The 22,441-nt window shown below is 37.1% G+C and overlaps 1 protein-coding gene across 2 annotated transcripts in view; it reads right to left on the bottom strand.

Moving 5' to 3' along the window:
- Window positions 1-22,285, bottom strand: part of mphosph8 (M-phase phosphoprotein 8) — a 39,305-nt gene extending 17,020 nt beyond the window's left edge. For both annotated transcript variants that reach the window (XM_041258798.1, XM_041258799.1), the window contains exons 1-7: window positions 21,858-22,285; window positions 17,904-18,059; window positions 11,778-12,917; window positions 11,248-11,359; window positions 6,211-6,465; window positions 2,436-2,558; window positions 2,112-2,200 (exon numbers count right to left, since the gene is read on the bottom strand). In XM_041258798.1, coding sequence (XP_041114732.1) covers window positions 2,112-2,200; window positions 2,436-2,558; window positions 6,211-6,465; window positions 11,248-11,359; window positions 11,778-12,917; window positions 17,904-18,059; window positions 21,858-21,983 — 2,001 coding nt within the window. In that variant the 5' untranslated portion in view covers window positions 21,984-22,285. The remainder of the gene's footprint in view (window positions 1-2,111; window positions 2,201-2,435; window positions 2,559-6,210; window positions 6,466-11,247; window positions 11,360-11,777; window positions 12,918-17,903; window positions 18,060-21,857) is intronic.
- Between the last annotated feature and the right edge of the window lie 156 nt (window positions 22,286-22,441).

Raw genomic sequence — 22,441 nt, 5'->3', positions numbered from 1 at the left:
CATATCATCCCAGGTATTCATGCGTTTGTATGATTCATGAATGAATACTGCAACGTCATTTAATAGAGAAAAAAGTGTTGCACTTGGTATCATTAGTATGTGTGCATAACACCAGACATGCACATGGTTGGGAGACTGCTGATAGTAATGCAAAGAACCCATGGTATTGCCCCTGCATGTTTGCAGCTCCATCAGTTGCATTACAAACACATTTACTTATATCAATGTTAACTTTTTCCAGAACCTGTTTCAGTAGCTTTACAAATGACTCTCCAGTTGATGACTCACACTCAACCACAGCTATCAGCCTCTCATGGACAGCATCTGTGACATACATGAGGACTGGTCCTTGGAGGTTATGTCTTGTGTTGTTTCTATCTGGACAGAAAACATCCCTGCTTCCCTGACTTGACTTGCAATGGTTTCCTGGATTTTGAGGCTGATAGTATCAATAACTGCATTGACAGTCTGTTTTGAGAGCAAAGTAACAAGGGATCCTCTTCCTCCACTCCCCCCAGATTCATGCAGCTTCTGGCTTTTTGTTATGCAGTCATTCACGTGTTCTTGCAGGCACACATCATATTTGCTGAGCAGAAGAATGAACTCCAAAAAGTTAACAACCTAATCAGCATCGACCTAAGTATCAAACCCAATCAAATTCATGTGAAACGACTGCTTTAAAATTGGGGATTTTGTTAGTGTCATACAATATATGCAATGTGAAATCTACGCTGTGAGTGTCCAGTAGGGGGCAATACTATAGCCACATGGCATGTCATGCTATGGTTTTACAAATAAAAATAATACCACCATCAGCTCAGCTTGCCATGACTTTGTTTCAGTTTATATCAGGGGTAACCAACTAAATGGTGAAGAGAGAGACGTGACCTGGTAAATGTTTGAGCTAATGTTTTTTTAGTAACCCAGCTAGCTAGCATAGGACGGCTAGTCGATTAGCTAGTCGATGGCTAGTCGCATAGCTATACACAGTTGATTAGATCTCAAAAAGTGACTAACGTTACAAATATTGCTGCGGCCGTTTTATAAAAGCAAAAGACACGAGAGGTCATATGCATATAGTCACAGCTGGCATTAATAGGTATGAGGCGCAACCGATAAACAAGGCGTTAATAGGTATGAGGCGCAACCGATTCTTTAATCTATTTTAATGCAACCATAAACTCTACTGCTTGTACATGCTGTGCTCGACCCTGCCACAGCAACAGCTTCTTCAGTGGGGTCCCTAGGTTGTGTCGGCTGATTAACACTGGCATCCCTCGCTCTCCCTACTACCTGAAGTCCTACGGAACATGTCTGTTATTTTTGTGCACTTTACGGTACCTGCCTCGAGAGACTGTTGCTGTTTGCCTCTAATCTTTTCTGCCCCAGCTTTTCTTTTTCTCTCCATTTTTTAAATTCACACTCATCCACTATCAATACAAGCGGTTCAAATGAAAGACGAAATCTGGCTGACCAATCCCGTTCTAAGGAAATACGGGCAAGTCCAATCAGGGAGTGGCCACTCCCCGCACCCCCCCTTAGATACTGCGATATTGGATCTACCCATGAGATGACTGGTGTGGTGATGTGTGCGTGCGAGAGAGCGAGCCTGCCAAGTTAATAACAGCAGAATTCTCAGCATGTAACAATAATTAGAATTAGAAATCAAAATGTAGAACAACGGCCCAAGCTGGTCCAAACAGACCGGCCCACCGGGGATTCTCTCGCACTTCCCGATGGCCAGTCCATGCCTGATCTCCAGTCAAAATCTGACTCACGGATAAGGTCAAGGGTGGTGAAAATGTAACTTATTAAGCAGTTGAAATAATCGTTGCTATACTAAAATAATTTTGATACAATTCTTTGGCAAATAAGTGTCAACTTAAGTATTCAAAACTAGTACCAGTACATTCAGACAACAATTGATGGGGAATCTGAATGCTTACATTTCTATATATCATCAACAGATGGCATATGAAAGAAACTTCCACTCTACATGGTTTAACCCAGATCACAAATTACTATACATAAAAAGTAGCAACCTGAATTCTTACCTATCAACAGGCAGTAACAAAATTCTATGGAAATATCGGAGAAAAAAATAAGAATACCTCTTGATCTAAATTATAATCCTCCTTGGAGTTTAGTGCAAGTTTCACAGTCAAGTAGTCTCCATTTTTCACAGAGTCTCGAAGTAGACCTTGGAATAAAAAAACAATAATACATAAGCTAAATACATTTAAAAAATGCAAACAGAGATTAATTACACAACTATGTCCTCCTGCCATTAGAAACTGCTATGTCACCATCAATATTTCACAAAGTCCACCTGTTGATAACAGGCTAGCTTTGTAGCTTGCTATTAAGGGCAATCAGTGCTTATATGGGTTTTATAAGGTTACTGTTATGTTACACCAAAATAGTTTCTTACTCACTGGTAGATACAGTTGTGGTAGAAAGAATTTCATCTTCTCCGTTAAGATGTTTCTGAAAGTCCTCCAAGGTCATCCAATCCAGCTTAAGATCAACGCCCAGGCTTAGAACTTGCTTTTTGCTATCTACAACAGATATAGCAAAAATAAATAAATAAAATTATATATATATTATATATATAAAATAACTGGCTCTTTGAGACACATACACACACGTAGTACCTATAGAAAGTCTACACCCTTGAACTTTTCACATTTTGTTGTGTCAGTGCCTGTGGCAGAGCAAAGCTCTGCCCTTTTAAATTGGCAGGGATGGGGTTAACTTCCCCTGCCTGCCTGGGTTTATTATGTTCAGGTGGCTGGGGTTGATTAGTTGATTAGGTTGATTAACGATCAATCAGCGCCCAGCCACCTGATATAAAAGGAGGCCTCAGCTTCTCATTGGGGAGGAGGGAGCTGAGGAAGCAGGTTGGTGTTTGTTTTGTGGTTTTTGAATTTTCTAAATCCAGTGAAGGCATTGCCCAGCCTGGAAACTTTATTTTTGTGAGTTTTGTTTTTGCTTTATTTGTGTTTGAGTATCTGTTATTTTGCCCTTGTGCACTTTATTTTTGTTTATTTATAATAAAATAGTTATTTTTTTGAACTGCAGTCTGTCTCTGGGCCTCTATCCACTCGCCAGCCTGCCACAGTGCCTCAGAGTTTCATGCATTTAAATGAGGATTTTTTTCCCCACTTATCTACACACAATAGTCCACACAGTTAAGGGCAAAAAAAGTTTTTATTGAGAAAAAAAATTATATATTAAAAATACAAAACTGAAAGATCATAGCTGGATAAGTCTCCACCCCCCTGAGTTAATACTTGATGGAAGCACCTTTGGCAGCAATTACAGCTGTGAGTATGTTGCGATAGGTCTCAACCAACTTTGCACACCTAGATTTGACAATATTTGACCATTCTTCTTTACAAAACTATTCAAGCTCTGTCAAGTTACTTGGGGAGCGTTGATGGACAGCAATCTTCAAGTCATGCCACACATTTTCGTTTGGATTTAGGTCGGAGCACTGACGGGGTCATACATATATATATATATATATATATATATATATATATATATATATATATATATATATATCCCCATTTTTACGCTGTAATCAGGCCACTATGCTAAAATTTTCAGTTTGCGTAACATCCAAAAAAAAAAAAAAAAAAAAAATCCTGTGAAACATTGTTAATTATTCCTTTGTGAGAAATTCGGTGAACCTCTTTTAGAGCAACGAGTCAGTCAACACGCCTTTATCAGTGTTTCATATTTTATCCTGGTTATTATTATAATGCCAGTAAAACGCTAAACTTAATGTGTGGAATACTGTACATAGGATTACTCTCACATGACATTGCTGGACTGTTCAACATATATAATATCCGATTCCCGATTGTAATTTAAGTAGCACCCCTTTTAATGTAAATGCATAATTAATCCTCTCAATTGTTTCTTTTCTAATTCTGTAGTGTTATTTGCAAGTTTTAAAAAGAGTCGTGTCTCCAGACAGAATGTCTTTATGAAACCAACAGTGTGTAGAGTAGTGACTAAATCCTTTACATAATAAAGTGATCAATTTCCTTTAAGGACTGTATCGCTAGAAAAATAGGTTTTGAGCTCATTTCTTCATCATCACAAAACATAATTCAATTAAGAAATGGCCAGGGTTTAAAATTGATAATTATAACTTCATTAAAGGCAGGTAGTGTGGAAAAAAATAAACTAAACAATAATGAAATACGCAATTAATTTTGCTTACTTACTCTCGGAAAGCTCCACCTTGATCGCAGTACCTTGGGTCTTAGTTTTTCAGCATAGAAGAATGCAGTGCTTTGCCATTGTTGCCATCTTATTTGCTTTCTTATTCTCTACGTGTTTACGACTGGCATTATGATATTTAATGGTACTGACTCGTATGTGATCACGCAAATTACAGCAAAACTTTAAGAACACTATCGCACCATCCTCATAAAGACAATCAGATTTCTTTTAGCTCTGTCTTACTGAAACATTGTTTTTTTTTTCTTCGTTGGTGCAGCCGCAATGATGAGTTTCAGCAGGGACAGAGTTAAGTCACGTGATGAATAAACCCGCAAAATAAATTAACAATGGGAATGGTATGTCTTCTTCAATTATTATACACTTAAATGCGTGTCTTCGACTAATGTGCGGATTACATTTTTACCAGTTTCAAAACGTTTGAGATGATTTCTAAAATGGTCGTTTTTTTAAAGGGAAATAAAAGAAAAACCGTCAAAGGGTGAGTATTGTGATTTTTATTTATGGTTACCGTAGTATTTACTTCTAAATAATACAGGAAGATTGTGCTTCACTGATTTTAGTATTCAATTATTCAACGAGTTAAAAACTGTAAAGTTCATGAGCAGCACTCTCTAGAGGCAGAATCTCCAGATGCCTGCTTCGCCCCCCTGTACCAGTAGATTCGCTGGTGCACGAGCAAACTCTACACTAATGTGACGTGCATTTTTACAGAGGCAAATCAGAGAATCAGCTGCATGACAGACACAAATATGCTTATATTAATGCTTTGTAAAGAATTGTCTCAAAATAACACGTTTACCTCAGTTGTGTTTGTATTATTATTATTATTATTCACGTAATAATTGCTGCACGCTGCAAGCTAGTAGTATGAGCGCCATGGTATGTCATAAAACAGGATCTGCGATGGAAATTGCTACCAGACAGCAGTCGCAAGTAGTCGCAGGTTTCTAGTGAAAATCTGCGTCGCAACCCTGAGAAAGTTTTATGAAACACAAATTGCAACCTGCGAGGGGTCTGCTACAGCGATTCCTAGCAACTTGCTTTTCGTTATAGTTGAAGGCTGTTATAGCAAGGGTGTACTGTGTGTGTGTGTATATATATATATATATATATATATATATATATATATATATATATATATATATATATATATATATATATATATATATATATACATATATATATATATATATATATATATATCATTATATATATATATATATATATATATATATATATATATATATATATAGATATATATATATATATATATATGATATATATATATATATATATATATATATATATATATATATATATATATATATATATATATATATATATATATATATAATATATATATATATATATATATATATAGATTATATATATATATTAATTATTACTGGGAGCGCCTATTGTTAATCATTAAAAAATATACCAGATATTGTTAATCACTAGAAAAAACATACCATCATTTCAATAATACAAGTACTACTGTTCAATAGATTCATGACAAGTGAGGATTTAATTTTGTTAATGTCACAATGGCTTGTCCTTGGGTATACTGTTACTCAAGAGTATTCAAGGAGGAGAAAGAGAATTCGTCTTAACCCTCGTACTGTATCTTTATCACCTCCTGAAACGCTGCTCACCCTTTCCTGTTCCCACAATACCACTCATTTCAATCACAGCGCCAGCACTGTTGCTGAAGGGAGCATGAACTGGATACACTATGATGTTCATCAGATAAATCATATTTCTCCTGGCAAACACTCCCTAGTAAAAGTTGGGAAAAGTATATCAATCTTATTTAAAACATGGGAATACAAATATCAAAACAACCAGGATTATGTTTAAAAATATAAGCTGTGATACAGATAGCATAAGAAACCTCAAATATAAAGTGTGTTAACATTGCTGGTTGTTTTATAACACTGAAGGTTACTATACCTGAAGTCTTTTCAGGCTGACAGACAGTATCCTGGGCATCAGGATCATCTTCATATGCAATGTAGAGCCGAGGTTCGCTATCTTCTCTCTTCCTCCTCCTCTCTCTCTGGGCACTTCCACTCCACTTGAACAGGGCCTCCTCGGGGGGTTCGGAGCCTGGAGACATCACAGCAGCCTTCTCGCACCTTTCTCTGACATCATCCCCCTCCTGAGGAGGACTCACAACATCAAAACACCCTTTTGTAGGCTTGGCATCTGAAAAAATAATTGTCATAGAAAGATTTCCATTAGAAACCTGTCAGGTCTGTAGACATACCTCTACAGATTCCTGTAACCGAATAAGCTCTAGCTAGGTCAAATACAGCTTTGGCCAAAAGTTTTGCATCACCCTAGAATGATCCAATTTTGCTTCACAGTCAAAAGAAACCTGCTGAATAATATTACATTAATATATTAAATTACATACAGCTTTGTAGTTTTCAATATAAGAATGTCAAAATCTAACAATTTCCGAAAAGACGTCAGATATCTTGACACGTGTTACTCAATTAGAAGTAATAAAAAAAGTGACAATTAGAAGCGGCAACAAGTAGACTTAAGCTTGATCAGCATGACTTTTACATAGATTTTATAACTTCAGAGCAAGCCACGGGGAATGCTTCACAATTTGAAATGAAAACATTCAGAATTATTGTGGCAATAAAGCAAACATCCATAATAACATTTGCTATAGATTTGGCTGAACAGGGCGTGATCATGTTATCCCCTCTGAGGACAGTGTGTGTGAATCGTGAATGCTGCAGTTTTGAAATCGATGCAAGATTATCCCAGTACTGTGCTGACCCATAAAACAATAACAGCGAGGCTGGAAAAACTTTTAAAGTCGTGCTGCCGCTGTTCATACAACACTTTCAAAGGGAGAAAAAGCTGCAATTACCACAGACTCGTGGACCCCATTCCCCAATCTTCCCATAGATGGAAGGCTTTTCACTTGAAATTGTTCTTTAAGCTTTTGGACCGAACGGCCGTTTATGTATAGTACAATTTTTATTTATACGTTGGAACTACTGCACTAAAGTAAAGGACCCCTGAGACACACTTCAAACAGGTAGGCCAGGTATCTCTTTTTACAATTTCATGTAAAAATGTGTGGATACGTGAATTTGAATACTTTACGTTATCTAGTATTACTTGACCATATACAATTAACTGCACAGAAACATTATATTAATTACTTAATATATTACTTGATTGCGTGTTAGTTTGGCATTTAAAATAGGACTTGTGGCAATGTTTGGGAGGTACACTAGTACAGTATGTAGATGAGAGTGGTGTTTGATTCGAGCACTCGGAAGTTGTAATGCTCAAGTACTCATCTCGCAACAATAGATCTCAAAAATCCCACCACTAATATGAAAGACCGGAAAACATAAATCTGAGGCAGACATTTTAACATCAGTCACAGTGCTCTTTAAAATTCCAAAATACTGTGCTATTTTATCACTGGTAATTACCTTTTCCAGAAGTGAAAGTATTTCCAACTTTTTTTTTTCCCAGTTGTAAGCACAACTCTCTTTCGCATTCCTATAATTAAATATAGGACCCAGTTTTGCCAGCCATATGTCAACTTGCTGAAGAGATTCATCATAAACGGTAAGAGTAGATAAGTGACGGGCGCAGAGGCGATGGATTACTGTATGTACTTTCCTGAACTCATGACGGAACAAGCCGCTACACACCTGTGGGCTACAAAACCCATCAGAGAATAAATGGGACATGTCTGTGGATTTATCGAGTTGTACAGCAAAATCATTGCCATAAAAGCGATCCGTCGTTTGACAGTGTCATTTCACATTGGTATTTTTAACAGTTCCTTGGCCTTCTGCTCTCCAAACATTTTCTTTACAATTTCAGTGGCACATGGCATTATCAACTCCTCAGCAATCGCATGCCATTTTTTTGCTTTACAATTTAGCAATTTTCTGCGCCACTATGTACAATGACACATAAGCTTTTTATCTGCGGTAGTTGTGGATTTCATTCAGCTTTAGTACCAAGCAGTTCCTTATCCTTTCGCTCAAAAAATGAATGTTGCTTGTTTTTATATATTTCATACATGGTAATTAAATGTCTCTGTAATTTGGAGGGTTTCAAACATTAATTGGACAATGCTTGTGCACAACTTACACACCTCACTGTTCTTCAGCCCTTACTGTTGAACTTGTTGAAGGAAGTTCTGTATCATCATTCAGTGGTTTTTGTTGTTTTGATGCTGATGGTCAAATAAAAAATGTACACGTCTGGTATTTATTATGTGTTTCCAGTGATTTTTCCTCTGCTTTGTAATCTGTCGTGCTTCCACTGAAATAGCTCTATTACACCATAACCCAAGACTGTGTTACGTAATCTGAGAATGCGTTCATTTCTGAGCATGCTTATGACATGCTGAAGCGAACAGATTTCAGCGTGTAATAAGCATGCAGGGAAAATAACACATTCTGTGGTTTATTTGTAGAGGACTCCTTAAAACGTCTGTGGCCCCCCAGGGGGCCTTGAGGAGCACCAATTGAGAACCCCTGATTTAGAGGACAGATCTCAAATCCCATTGCACTAGAGCGGCCATTTCGAAAAGAGCTTTGAAACAGACTTGAAAGTTATAAGTTTAAAAAGCTGTCAGGATGTTAATGAAAAAAAATATACAGGTACATTATTTAAACAGTTGTAGAAGCATGTAGGAACGCGTAATGCTATATTTTTTGGAACCCCGCTACTTACTCTTTAACAAGTTGTGTATCTTACAATTGATCTATTTTCATTATTACTTAGATGGATAACAAAAGACATGTTTACTTACGTTGGGTCAAAGGTAGCAGGAAGAGCTTCGCTATCTGCTTTTCTTTTTTGGTTTATAATTTTCTTCTGATTTTCTGTGTGTTACCCCGACTTTTACATTCTTACAATTGATCTATTCTTTGTGTGTCATATATTACTGGCATTGGTGGCAACATGTTGGTCATGCTACACTCGTCTTCCAATGCTAATGCCAAAAATTACAGCACCTGGTAAATGTACCCCTACTGCTTTAAATCACACACATAATACAGAGTAGTGTGCAAAACTTGGGACCACCCCGCTAAAAATTACATTTGGAAGATAGACAATATTTGATACACGGTAATATTTGTAATGTTGGATTTACTGTATAGAACTGTGGTAAAATGCCTGCTCCTGTGTGTATTTTATGTTGTGTGTTAATCTTGGTGTATAGTCATTGGTACACAGGATATAAACAGGTCTGTGTAACATGAGTGTTTAAAATGTATATTTGTATTTAGACACGAGGATTGAACAGTGTAAGTTGCAGTGCAACTTCACATGCAAGTAAAAAGTAATAATATGTGAGCACGGGGAATTGCACTTTATTAATTCACGTGCAGTTGTACCGCGACTCCAACTGAATGACTGATTAGCAATCGAGTATCGGTACAGCTGCATAAAAGCTGCATGTTTTCACCCACTCGGGGTTGTGTGTTCGGTGAATGGAGAACGGGTGTGGAGAGGAGAGAATTAAGAATGAGAAAACTAAACAAAGTAATATATATATAACCGTTGTTTTGTTTGTCTGTTAGTCCACTGTTTGTTTAAGTGTTAGTCCGTTTTGTTTGTCTGTTTATTTTGGCCTCACGTGCCGTGTGCTGTTTTTATTACAACCTTTTTATTTACTGTTCTGTTCACTCATTAAATGCTGAGTGAAACCATTTCTGGTCTGACTTCCCCCACTCTGGCCATCTTTGTGACAAGAACAAATGGGGATTAAAGCTTATGCTATTTAAAATGAATGGTATGATAAAAACAAAAAACAGTATAGAGAGCAAGTAGCTGAAGTTGCTCCTGAACAAAATAAATATAATATACTGTAGGTACAAATGTATCGTGTCTTTCGAATAATAAATCAAAAGCAATATTTATAACAATCTGTTCATTTAATGAAGACAATAGACTTAAATAATATTCACTTTCTCCATCATTTTTGTGGACCTGGCTAATGTAACAATGTTGGACACCAATGTGGAATATCCAGAGTTAAACAGATTCCCGCATCAAGCCAGTATTACGAAGACGCAACGAATAAAAAAATAATAATAATTGGATTGCCGTAAAATACTCGATTGCAGTATTAATTAAAAGTACAGACATTTTTAACACAAACTGCAGTACGGATGTATCATATTCTGATATAAACAGAGAAGTTATTTAAAATGCTGTTATTTTGGATATAAATGTAACTTAATGAGAGCTCAACAATGCACATTTTATAAAATAATTTAAATATGCATTCTGAGTAAATTAAGATTTTTATATTATATATAGTATGTGTGTGTGTATTATTATTTATGTAAGGTAAAAACCACGACCGACCGCGCGGTTCCCATGATATACGATGCCAGGGGTGATGATAAGGCCTGAAAAACAGAAGCCCTAATTATGTTATATGTTCTTGCTATAGCTGGCAGCCCAACTTCACTGATAAAACTTGTTCCAGGCTTTGGCTGGTATCAATTCCACACCCCTGAATATAATCCAAGTATTCTAGCAACGATTTGATTGATTGTCAATTACAGAAAATACTGTGTATTTCAAAGCTTCACTCCTGCTCCCATCACTAGTATTACAATATTTTAAATGGTCATATAAATGTACGGAAAGGCAGTTTGATTTAAAAGTATTTTCTGCTGGTACAGTTTTTTGTTAAAATATAAAAATGTACTACTACTTTCTACTAAGATCTGTGTTTCAAAAAGAAAAAAAAAAAAAAAAGATTTATTACAGAAAAAAGCTTAGGTAATCCAAGCCCACTACTGCAATTTGGACTACAAAAAATAAAAAGAATTGAAAATCACTGCACTTTCACTTTCATGGTACGCTAGAAATCCTGTCCAATAGTCATTTTATATATGATTTTTTGATATATATGAAGTTATTCAGCAATCTTAGCGCTTTAAAGTTGCAGCTGCCAGGAGGTTGTACAACACTTACTGTCTGGTGTTCTAGGCTCTCTTCTGCTTTTATCCACCCTCTCGGGTTCTGGTCTCTGAACAGGTACTACTTCCTTTGTGGTTTTAGTCTTCTTCTCAGGCTTGACTTGAGTCTATACAAAAAAAACAAAGCCTATTGTTCCAGCAATATGCATAATTTTAATAACGAAGGACCTGCCTCACGCTATTGGAACCTTATTGTAAAGAATTGTTGTAAATTTTGAATAACACTCTTGTTTTTAAGACAAACACCAAAGATTCACTGCTTTTTAAACAGCTTACAGGTTGTTTCCTCTGCCCGTTTAGTTACTCAGCACGACATTACCGTCTTGTGTAACGTACATACGCTTGCAAAAACATTTTCAACATATATAATTTGTTTAGCCGTCAGATCTAGTAGCATTTAATATCAATATTTTCGAGAACATAAGAGTGTGACTGATGAGCCCTGAGTCACCACACACATGCTGTTACAAGGACACTACATTGCTAAAATTAAATAAAAACATACAAATAAATTTAAAAAAATACCTTTGGTGTTGCTTTAGATTGTTCCACTTTCTCCTCCACAGTCACTAATGGTGGACAAACGCTTTGTCTCTTTGGGGCTCTATCCTTTTCTTCACAGTTCAATAAAAATTTCTCAAATAGACTTGCCGTGAATGTTTCTTCCTTTTCAGGGTCCTCATGCCTGGTTAGCAGTAAAGAGACTTTGTCTGCCGCAGGGTTATCCTCCTTGCCCTTTGATGCACTGACCTTTGGGGTAGATTCAAGCGGTTTGGTTTTTATTTTTCTCTTGACCACACTACCGCCCTCGTTTGAGTCAGAGGACAGAAAGCCTGGCTCATCGTCTGTACCGCTTTTGGAAACCTGATGCGTCTTTGCAGCTGTGTCGGCTGATTTAGTTTCCATTAGGAAACCGAGTTTCTCCTGCACGCTCTCTCTCTTGCTCTGGCTGCTTTGTGCCCGTACTCCTTTCTTTTCCTGAATGAGATTCTTTATACCTTGCAGTTTGAGTCTGTGCTCACCACCCTGCTGGGTTTTACTTTTCTTTTGTTTTGCCTTCAGCTTTGCAGGGCTCTCTCCTGAGCAAGAAAAAGTATCCCCACACTTGAGTGATGCTGTTGCTGCTTTCTCAGGAGAACCAAGCTCCAGTACATCAGTGACTGGTTCATCTGCCAACACGTCAGTCAGTTCAGTAGAAACCTCTCCTTGCTCATCCTGAGAGGACTCTGCAGAATACAGATCTGTGACCAGCTGCGACTTTGTTGCTTGGCTGGTTTCATGCTCTTTCAAGGCCCTCTGCTTTTTTTTCCCCTCATTTGGGTGCTTTTTAAGCTTTCCACTTTCTTTTGGATCATCCTTCTTCTGCCTCTTTGTGACCTTTGGTTCTTCCTCTGATTCCAACACTCTTTTTTTGGCTTTAGAATTATTCTCACTGACAGGAACAGGAGTCGAGGGCTCACTGTCTACATCCTCTGATTGGGTCCTCTCTGGATCATTTACTTTCTCAGGCTTAGACTTCTTGTTTTTCTTCTTCTTCAGGCTCTCTAGTAAAGGATCAGGCCCCTTGATTTTGTTCTTCTTTTTCTTCTTTCGTCGTTCTTCTTTTTCCTCTATTGGGCTGTCGCTGTCTGAATCGGTAAACATGTCGTTTTTTCCTGGCAGCTTCTGGAAAAAAGTTTTAATGAAAAACTAAATATATATAACAATAATAATAGTAGCAATAAAAAAAAAGAAAAAAAAGATTTGTTTGTGTGTGTGTGTGTGTGTGTGTATATATATATATATATATATTAGTGGTTTGCAGAAGTATTCACCCCCCTGCAGAGTTTTCACATTTTGTTGGCATCTGAGCATACTCCACAACGCTTTCAAATTAGACTACATGTAGAATCTACATAAACTACTCCACATTGATAAAGTTAAAAAATGCATATAGAACATAAGTAAGATTTACAGAGAAAAACAGATTGATCTCAGTTGCTTTGCTACTGCAGCCCTAAATCAGCCCAGGTGCAACTGATTTGTTTGAAAGGTCACAAAATTAGTGAAATGGTTTCAGCCTGTGTGTACTCAAGGTGGTTTAACTTGTAGATAATTTCCCTCAGGTATATAAAGACTTTCAAGCTGCAACTCACATAGTGATCCAACAAAGCAACCATGAAGACCAAGGAGCATTTGAAACAATCAGGGATAAAGTGGTAGAGAGGCACAGAGCAGGAGAAGGGGACAAGAATATTTCAAAAGGTGCTGATTATCCCTCTCTGCACAGTGAAGTCCATCATTAAGAAGTGGAACATGCATCATACCATCCAGATCCTGCCCAGATCAGGTCGCCCTCCCAAACTGAGCAGCCGGGCAAGCAGGAAACTGGTTCAGGATGTCACTCTGAAGCCAACAATGACCTTGAGAGATCTGCAAAGTTCTGTGTCCGAGATGGGAGTCACTGTTTATACATAAACAATAAACAGGTCCCTACACAAAGCTGGCCTGTGTGGACGGGTGCCAAGAAAGAAGCCATTACTCAAAAAGCCTCAAATTAAAGCACATATGGAGTTTGCAAAAAATGCATGCAGATGATACTGCAGACATGTGAAAAAGGGTTTTGTGGTCAGACGAGACAAAAATTGAGCTTTTCGGTTTAAACTCCAAGTGTTACGTCTGGCGCAAGCCCAACACTGCACATCACCCAGTCAGCACCATCCCAGCTGTCAAGCATGGTGGTGGCAGCATCATGTTATGGGGATGCTTTTCTTCAGCAGGGACTGAAGTTTGTCAGGATAGTGTTGAAAATGGACGGTGCAAAGTACAGGCGAAGTACTTGTCAGCCAGTACTCTGAAACTGGGAAGGAAATTCACATTTCAGCAGGACAATGACCCGAAGCACAAAGCCAAAGCCACACTGTGGTTGAACAAGAAGAGAATTAATGTTCTTGAGTGGCCCAGTCAAAGTCCTGACTTGAATCCAATCGAAAATTTATGACAAGATCATTTCATTTCTTTATTTTTGTTGCGGGACTGTTTGTTTTTTGTTTTTGTTTTGTTTTTCTACTTTGTTTTAGCAGTGAAGGTTTTGCCATTTTATTTACTTTTGGTTTTCTCTATACTCTGGACTTTTCTATTTTTATTTGCAGTAATAGTTATTTTAACCAATAAATGTTTGCAGTCATCCTTTTTTTTTCTATAGTGTATTTCTTGTGATCCCGCGTCCTTGATGCACTGTTGTTTCGTCCTTCCCCCTTTATCGGTAAATTGTTTATATTTAATTCAGGGAGGTAATCTCTTCGTAGTGATTAGCTATGTGCTAAGGGCAACTCATTACAGTCCATTGACGATCCCCAACAAACTTATCAAAACTGGAGCAATTTTCCTGTGAAGAATGGGCAAAAACGTCACCATACTACTGTACAAAGCTAGTAGAGACCTATCCAAAAAGACTCATAGCAGTAATTCCTGCAAAAGGTGCTTCTACAAAGTACTGACTTAAGGGGCTGAATACTTATGCAACCAGTAAATTTAATTTTGTTTGCAAGTTTCACTAGCATTTAACTTCCTCCTCATATAACAATGTTCAGTTTAACTACTACAGCTTTGAATAAAAAAAAGTTTGTTTGAAAAACTGTGCATACATTATTTGTAATTCAACAAAATGTGACATTATTGGTAGGGGGTGAATACTTCTGCAAACCACTGAGTTACAGGAAAATAATTCCATCTAGTGTTTCTGTGACGTCATAAACTACGAGACCGTTCGATTAAGTGCCTAAATGGTTGAATTGTTGAAGTCAACGGGGTAAATAGTACAACTGGAAGTGCTTGTGTGTGGCCTTTAAAAGAAACCTCTAACTGGAGCCTGGGGGACTTCCAGGAAGGGAGAGAGAGTGAGAGGAGAGTTTGGCCACGGTCCTGAGTTCCAGCTTTAGTTTTTTGCTGACCTAAATCTACATGACCTTTTATTACAAATATTCTCAGCAGAAACCATTTCAAAATGCTGACAAAATTGCAGTCACTTTCAAGACGTGTTGATTACACTATTTCCATTTAGAAAACCATGAGTTGCAGTTCTACTAATTTTAATTAAACGATAATGCATCGATGGCGCTATGGTTTGGTAGTTGACCGTGACTGGAGTTCTGCGTCCTGAGCTGAAGGCGAGGGTTTTAACGAAGACAAGGTCAACTACCACACAGTAGTACCTTTTATCGACAGGCACTTTAAGTTTTCAATGTCTATTAATACATTATTTTTAGAGCCCTGTGTTTTTCGCAAATACGAAATAACACAAAATGTAACATATAAAAACTAATAACACAAAAAATCATTATAAAACAGTGGCATTTTTATTATACCTGTAATCGTAGTTATCAAGGCTCAGCCATTACCATGGACACGGTCTGAAGGCAAACTGAAGCTCTGACTGGCACTTGCGTACATGTATCATTTGAAGCAAGTCGTTTGTGAATTCAAATTGTGATGGAAGAGAAGAGACGTTTGTTTCTAAAATGTTTGCATTAGTATGCTAATTCTTTGTTTTACTTCAAGTGGTGCAAACTTTGCACTGGAGCAAATGTTGTTTTGGTTTTGAATGATTTTGAATGAATGAATCTGTTTTGTTTAGTGTTTAAATACTGAGAAACCCAGAGTTTGTTGTATACTGCTTCAGTGCAATGGGATTGAAATACAAATACTATATATATATATATATATATATATATATATATATACACACACACACACACACACACACACACACACACACACACACACTTTGGCAGTTGATTAAAAATACAGGGGGGGCTGAATGTTACCGTTACTGCCGCTAATGAGAAATTATTTGAACTAATTTTTTTTCTGTGCGAGGTGTTTGTCAAAAAGTTTTAAAAAAATCAGATAATGTTTCATAAAATGCATGTATGTAGTAAAAACATGATGTATACTACACTATTATTGATATAAGTCCCACATCTATTTGAGTTGTTTTATTAATGTGTATCTGTAATATGTGAAAAATAAAATGAAAATTTAAAAAATAATTTCACGGGGCTCTAATTATTTTATTCCTTCTACATTGTGTCCAGTTGTATGTAATAACACTATTCAGCATATTTTTTCGCAGCTTAAGCAAATGGCATGTGTGTAATATGTCCTTTTCTCTTGGCTGCACAAGTCTGGTCCGATTTTTCACTTTCATCCGCAGTGCGAGAAATGAGAGATTGGCATGAGCACGTTTCAAAAGATGCGTGTTGAAGCTGGAAGGGGGGTTGCAAGGGGTGAGCTGAGGAAACACATAATGATTGAGCAAACAAAACTGGGGAGAAAAACCGGGGTAAAAAATTGTCGACGACTAAATAAAAAAAATCTTAAAAAACACATTTTGTTTTTGGTTTATTTTCATTTTTCGGCTAGACACCAGGACGTCTCCCAGCTTCCACAGCTACAGTTCCACACTCAGATGATTACAGTTCTTTTAACTTGTTTTATGATTATTCAGTTAAGCATCATTCAGTATGTTCACATGACAAAGCGTTTCAGAAAACTGATTTTCTTAAAATGTCACTTTTCTGTGTTTGCATGATTAATAATAGAAAATAGAGTTCAACTGTATACGTGGATTGAAGTTTTCAGAAAACGCAGGATATTTTCGCATGCAAAGTACTGTAGCCTAAGTAGGATTTGAAGACAGGAAGTTTCTGCAATACAACGGAGACCAACCCAATATAGTGCTTTATAGAAGTGTCATGTCTTAAATTCAAAGATTACTTTCCTATACCTCTATTCAGATTCCCCACAATGTGCAATCAGCCTTTCCAACAGCACATCCTGTTCTATATTACCAGTTTCTTTTTCAGACATTATTTTAAATTATCACATCATATTAAAGCTGGAAAACATTTGCTGCTTCACTATGGGCTATTAACAAATACATACAAACTTTAACAAATGTATTAATTTATCTTTAACTAGACAAATGGATGCATGCAGACTGACTGCAGAGTATTATTTTTTTCTCTGTTTTCTAAAACCACGTGCAGGAATGAAGGTCAAAGTTTGCACATGTGCGGTATGCCATCGGAATCAGTTTTCTGAAAAGTGTGTTTACATGACATACACTTTGTTAGTTGTCGGAATTTAACTGGAGCTTTCTAGGTGCTGTTTTCCGAAAACTGACTTTCGGAATATTCTGATACATTTTCTGAAAACTGTGTTTACATGACTTTTGATTTCAGAATTAGTTTTCCGAAAAATATTGGAATTCTTATGCTCATTTAAACGCACCGATTGTCAGCAAGTATGCAATTTTATAGATAATTTTTATAGATAAACATTTACAAAGAGTTTTTACAGTCTTTATGTGGGTTTTCATAGGGGAATTTTATGGGTGATGTGCTCCTTCATCACACACTGGAAATGTCAATAACTGAAGCCCTCATTGCAAAGTCTCACTTTTTTTATGAAACCAAGAAAAATGTGTTGAAGTCTGACAAGCTCTGACTGAAAGAGATGTTAACAGATTCCTAGCCACAAACACAGATCAGATGGGTTTTATTCTTCGATATATGACACTTCAGTTATACTCCTAAGGGGATTGGCTGGATTAGGCAGGCAGTGTACTGGGGAGAAAACAGTTTTGTTACAAGAAAAGTCATTGCTTACTTGATTGTCCCTCTTTGCAACCTTCGCTTTGTTTTCTGCTAGTTTCCGCTGGTATGCAAGCAGCACCTCCTTACAGCTCTCCAGGTGAGCCTCTGGTTCCCAGGTATCATCTTCCGATGTGTATCCCTTCCACCGGACTCTGTATGTGATTTCCCCCTGCAACCAAACAATAATGTTGTGTCACACATGCATTAGGATTCCTGTTCATATTGTAAGCAAGGCCACCACAGATCACCAACATTAACAGCTGCCTGTACAATTGCCAACTCATTACCAACTCTAAAGCTTGTGGTGGGAATATAAAACCAGTAGAGATCAATCTCAGCATCATTTCACAAATCAATACAGTTAGCATTAAATTCTACAAACAATTTGAAATTTAGCTTTACCATTTTTTTTTATTTAAATGTATAAAAAAGTTATGTTTAGATCCTTTTGTTAAAACAGCTTCAGACCACACCACATATTGACATACAATATTGACGTTGTTTTCTATTTTATATCCTGTATGGTCAATATAATAATTATATGAAATGTAAATAAGTTACAATGATCTATGCATACCAATTGCACTTATAGTACAACAGTGTTTGATCCTTTAAATAAAAAAAAAAAAAAAAAAAACAGATTACCCTATTCTGTATAGAATAATATTTAATATTTAACTGGTCTGGAATTGGGGAGTATCCTTATGAACTAATGAACTAATGAATCCTCTAATGAACCTTTCAGCTAATATTGGCACAAGAAGCCAATAAGCAAATCCTGTGATTTACAGTTTATCAGACCTACTTGATTTTTTATACTATATTTTAATTTATAAAGAATTAGAATTTTTTTTAAATATTAGTTTTAAAAAGACAAGTTTGAAACGGTGCAGTTATGGTCAAACACTATGTTCAAGCGCCAGCTCTTAAAGCAATCATATTCAGTTTCACCCTTAAAAAAATGTAAACAGCCCACATCCAGTGGTTTTACTGGTCTGCACCAATTGGATTCTCCGACACTATTTTTCTAGATCAGTGTTCTTCAATTGGCAGCCCACAGGCCGGATTGGGAGAGCCTTCCTTCTGGCCCTTCGAGCGTCAGCGGTCCTTCATTATAAAAGCTTAAATTGCTGATAAGCAAGATTGTAAGTTTGCCGTATCTACAGGGCATTTGTGCCCCCTAACAAGTATTTTTTTTTGGCAACCTAATACAGGAACAAATCCACGGGTTGGCTGAGCTATCGTTATGATTTCATTTCGGCATGCATCACAAATCTCCGCTCATTTAGCTTGGTGTCCGTGCCTCATTGGTTTAGCAACGAGAGAAGGCTTTAGTAGTGCGATATGAAAACTGTGGTATGGAGCAGTATTTTCCTTAGTGCGGAGATACTATCTGAATATTTTTACAAACACTGTTGCACATTAATTCAAAGGCAAAAATTCACGTATGTGTAAAATGGCAAGTGATGTGTGGGATTAACATAAAAAACAAGATCAACAAAGTGATGCTTCAGATTTGGCAAGTGAATCAGAACCAGGGATACAGATGCAGGTACTGTACATCACTCAAAAATGCTTCAAACTTTCCAGACACCGGCTAAACTTGCAAAGTAAATATTACATAGAGGGCTGATTGCAGCGTACCAGTGACTTAGTCCGCATCAAGTGGACTAAAATGCGGTCTAGCAAATCCTCCAGATCGCTACTAAGTTAGTCCTGACTGCAGCGAACTAAACAGCTAATCCTGAAAATTGGTTTAGCTTAACTGAACAAGTGGATCAAGTTATACCGATAATGAGGACTAACCCATAATAAGCCATTACAAATACAGATGGAAATGCACAATTTAAAGTGTAAAGACAAACTCGGACATTTACGTATACATTGTCAGCATTTAATTTAAAAAAAAAAAAAAAAAAAAAAGGATACTGAATATATTGAACTGACAAAAAAAGTCACAATTATGAAAAGGTATGAAAAAAGTGAATTTTTGAAAAGTTTAATTTAAATTTGACAGTTTTCACTTGCGTGCACAGCTTAAAAAAAACAAACAAAAAAAAAACACAAGTAAACCCCAGTAATGCTACTACTTTATGAAAATGTGTCATTTGTCACTGTGTTTATTGCAAAGAAACTACAATGGCAGGGATAAAGAAAAAAGCGATGTCTACTTTTGTACTGTTTCTGCCTGAAATACCCACGTGAAAGTGTATAATTTTAAGTTTGACATCCCCTGCTTTATAGTTAATTCAGTGGAGCAAAGTAAAGCCTTCACAATCTATTCTGGAATACTACAGTTGTACATATCATTTTAGGATAAATAGTATTTGGAAATCTCTTTAATTTTGCTAGATTTAGATGGGAATTGTGCAGGGAATGGGAATTAGATGGGAATTGGAACAGGAAAATGAAAGTAGTTTTTGTATTCATTTAAATTTAAATACGTTAGCAATGTACTTTAGCTTAGGTGTTGTATTAAGTTTATTAAATCTGTTTGATTCACCATTATGTTTGACTTGTTGGTTGTTTTTTTTGTTTGTTTGTTTTTTAAATCTTGCAACACCAGATTTTTGTCTCCAGTTTAATATAGAAAGGCTTCGGAAGTTGAGAGGGGCTGCTGTATGTTTTTAAATGAGAAACAGTTTGGTTATAGAAATACATGAAAAACTTAAGTGCACGTCTATAATTTCTGTATTTTTCATATGATAAACCAAGTATTTTTAGGAAAAATTAGCAATGCGGCCACCAGTAAGTGTTCAGGCACACGAAATTGGTCGAAGAAACTGAGCCAGTCAAATATCTTTTATTTTGGCTTTAAAAAAAACCTGTTTGATAAGAGCAAGAAAAGCACCTACGGCCCGCCTCTCAAAGATGGCACGGTGGATATGCACGGAAGTTTATTTTCTCTCTGTTCACTGTCATGTTAGGTATTTAATATAGAAACTTTTCATTTACACTAACACATTGGAGTAGAAAATGAATATTTAGACACAGTGCTACACTTCTAATCAGGTGCTTAAAAAGATGCAACATAAATAAAGCGATCAATAATTGACGTGCTTTCGTTAACCAATGCTTGCTGCGCAGTAATCTTCAGAAAATGTTCTAGTTTTAATAAAATGAAAATTAATAAAATGTTGTTTTTTGTTTGCAAGGTGTTGTTTGAACAGTCAGTAAGATATCTGGAACATATACTTTCTTTCTATTTTTTATTATTAAATGGTGATCAGACATGGTATCATTGTTAGTACGTTACTTCTGAGACATATGAGTTGACTGGTGCAGGTGTAATGTTGCAACGTTCTGTTACTGTATGTAAAGTGTGATTGGACAGCCAGATTTTCATGACATTTTAAAAAACCCTCCGCTGGTACGCACATCGTGAGCGTCCTGAAGGTGTGGACATTGCCTTACCTGACCCGCCAGAGAATGGAATTTGCTACCACTGTTCTAGGCAGTGTCCCAATCCACTTGGCACACATCTACAGTTACAAAAGTGCTGTATGCTCCTTACTGTCTGTATGCGGGCCAACCAAATGATTACTGTAAACTAACTGGTCAAATCGATAAACGCAGTCACTTGACTACACCTTTGTTTACGTTTTTGGCTGTTTGTCTCGTTTTAAAAACAGGTGCAAGTTATTGTGTGGTTTTAAAGGAAGTAACAGTACCGTATAGAATTTAAAATGTTTGTTTTCCTAATCAATATTCAATGTTGTTTGAATTTGTTGGGTGTTTACGTACTTGACGCAAATAAGATAATAAAAACCCTAGTCGCAATGCAGTCTCCCTCCCTCCCTTCAGTCAGTCAAAGGAAAAGTGTGCTGGACAGCCTCTGCAGGTTTACATTATACAAAAACATAGCCGGCAGTACCCCGGGCCTTCACCATTGACGCGTGTTGTATTCGGGGCACACTAAACAGCATCCATTTGAAAGCACTCCGCCTCGCCAGTACGTCTCTCTCACCTTTTCTATTTTCATGTCGATGATCTGTTCCACCTCGAACACATTCTCTGCTTCGTCCAGCTCGCTGTCCCCGGGCTCCATCTCTGCTTCAGCGAAACCCCCCGCTAGTGCAATCGACTCCGCCATCTTTGTTGATGTTTTTTTACAAGAAGTGTGCTTTCCTGTGCACGGGACCAGCTGAGCAAGCGCGGAACACAAGTCTCAGGGGCGTGCGGGCGAGTCTGTCTGTGGGAGTGGGAGTGGGAGTGGGGTTGGTCGGGTGCATAAGACAAGCTATACAAAAGTAAATATTTCATACAAGTCTATCTGCGGACACGTTTCTCTTGAAGCTGCGTGTGATGTCAAACAGAAAACAGCGAGCAGCCGGCGCTGAAGCAAGCTCTTGCGTTCTTGTACCTGAGATTGCTGCGCCGGCTGCTTGTGGCTGCTGTCTGTCTGACGTCACACGCAGCTTCTAAAGAAACGCCGTCTCCAAACCTTACAGCGTATCACAGTGAAGCGCGTTCCCTAGTAACACTTATTACATTTCAGTGATGACATTTAAGTTATGACTTTATGTCTATGACATTGTTATTTATTGATTT

Source organism: Polyodon spathula, chromosome 9 (assembly GCF_017654505.1).
Source record: "Polyodon spathula isolate WHYD16114869_AA chromosome 9, ASM1765450v1, whole genome shotgun sequence".
Lineage (NCBI taxonomy): Eukaryota > Metazoa > Chordata > Actinopteri > Acipenseriformes > Polyodontidae > Polyodon > Polyodon spathula.
The sequence above is the reverse complement of the archived record's forward strand: the minus strand, read 5'-3'. Positions and strand labels throughout refer to the sequence as shown.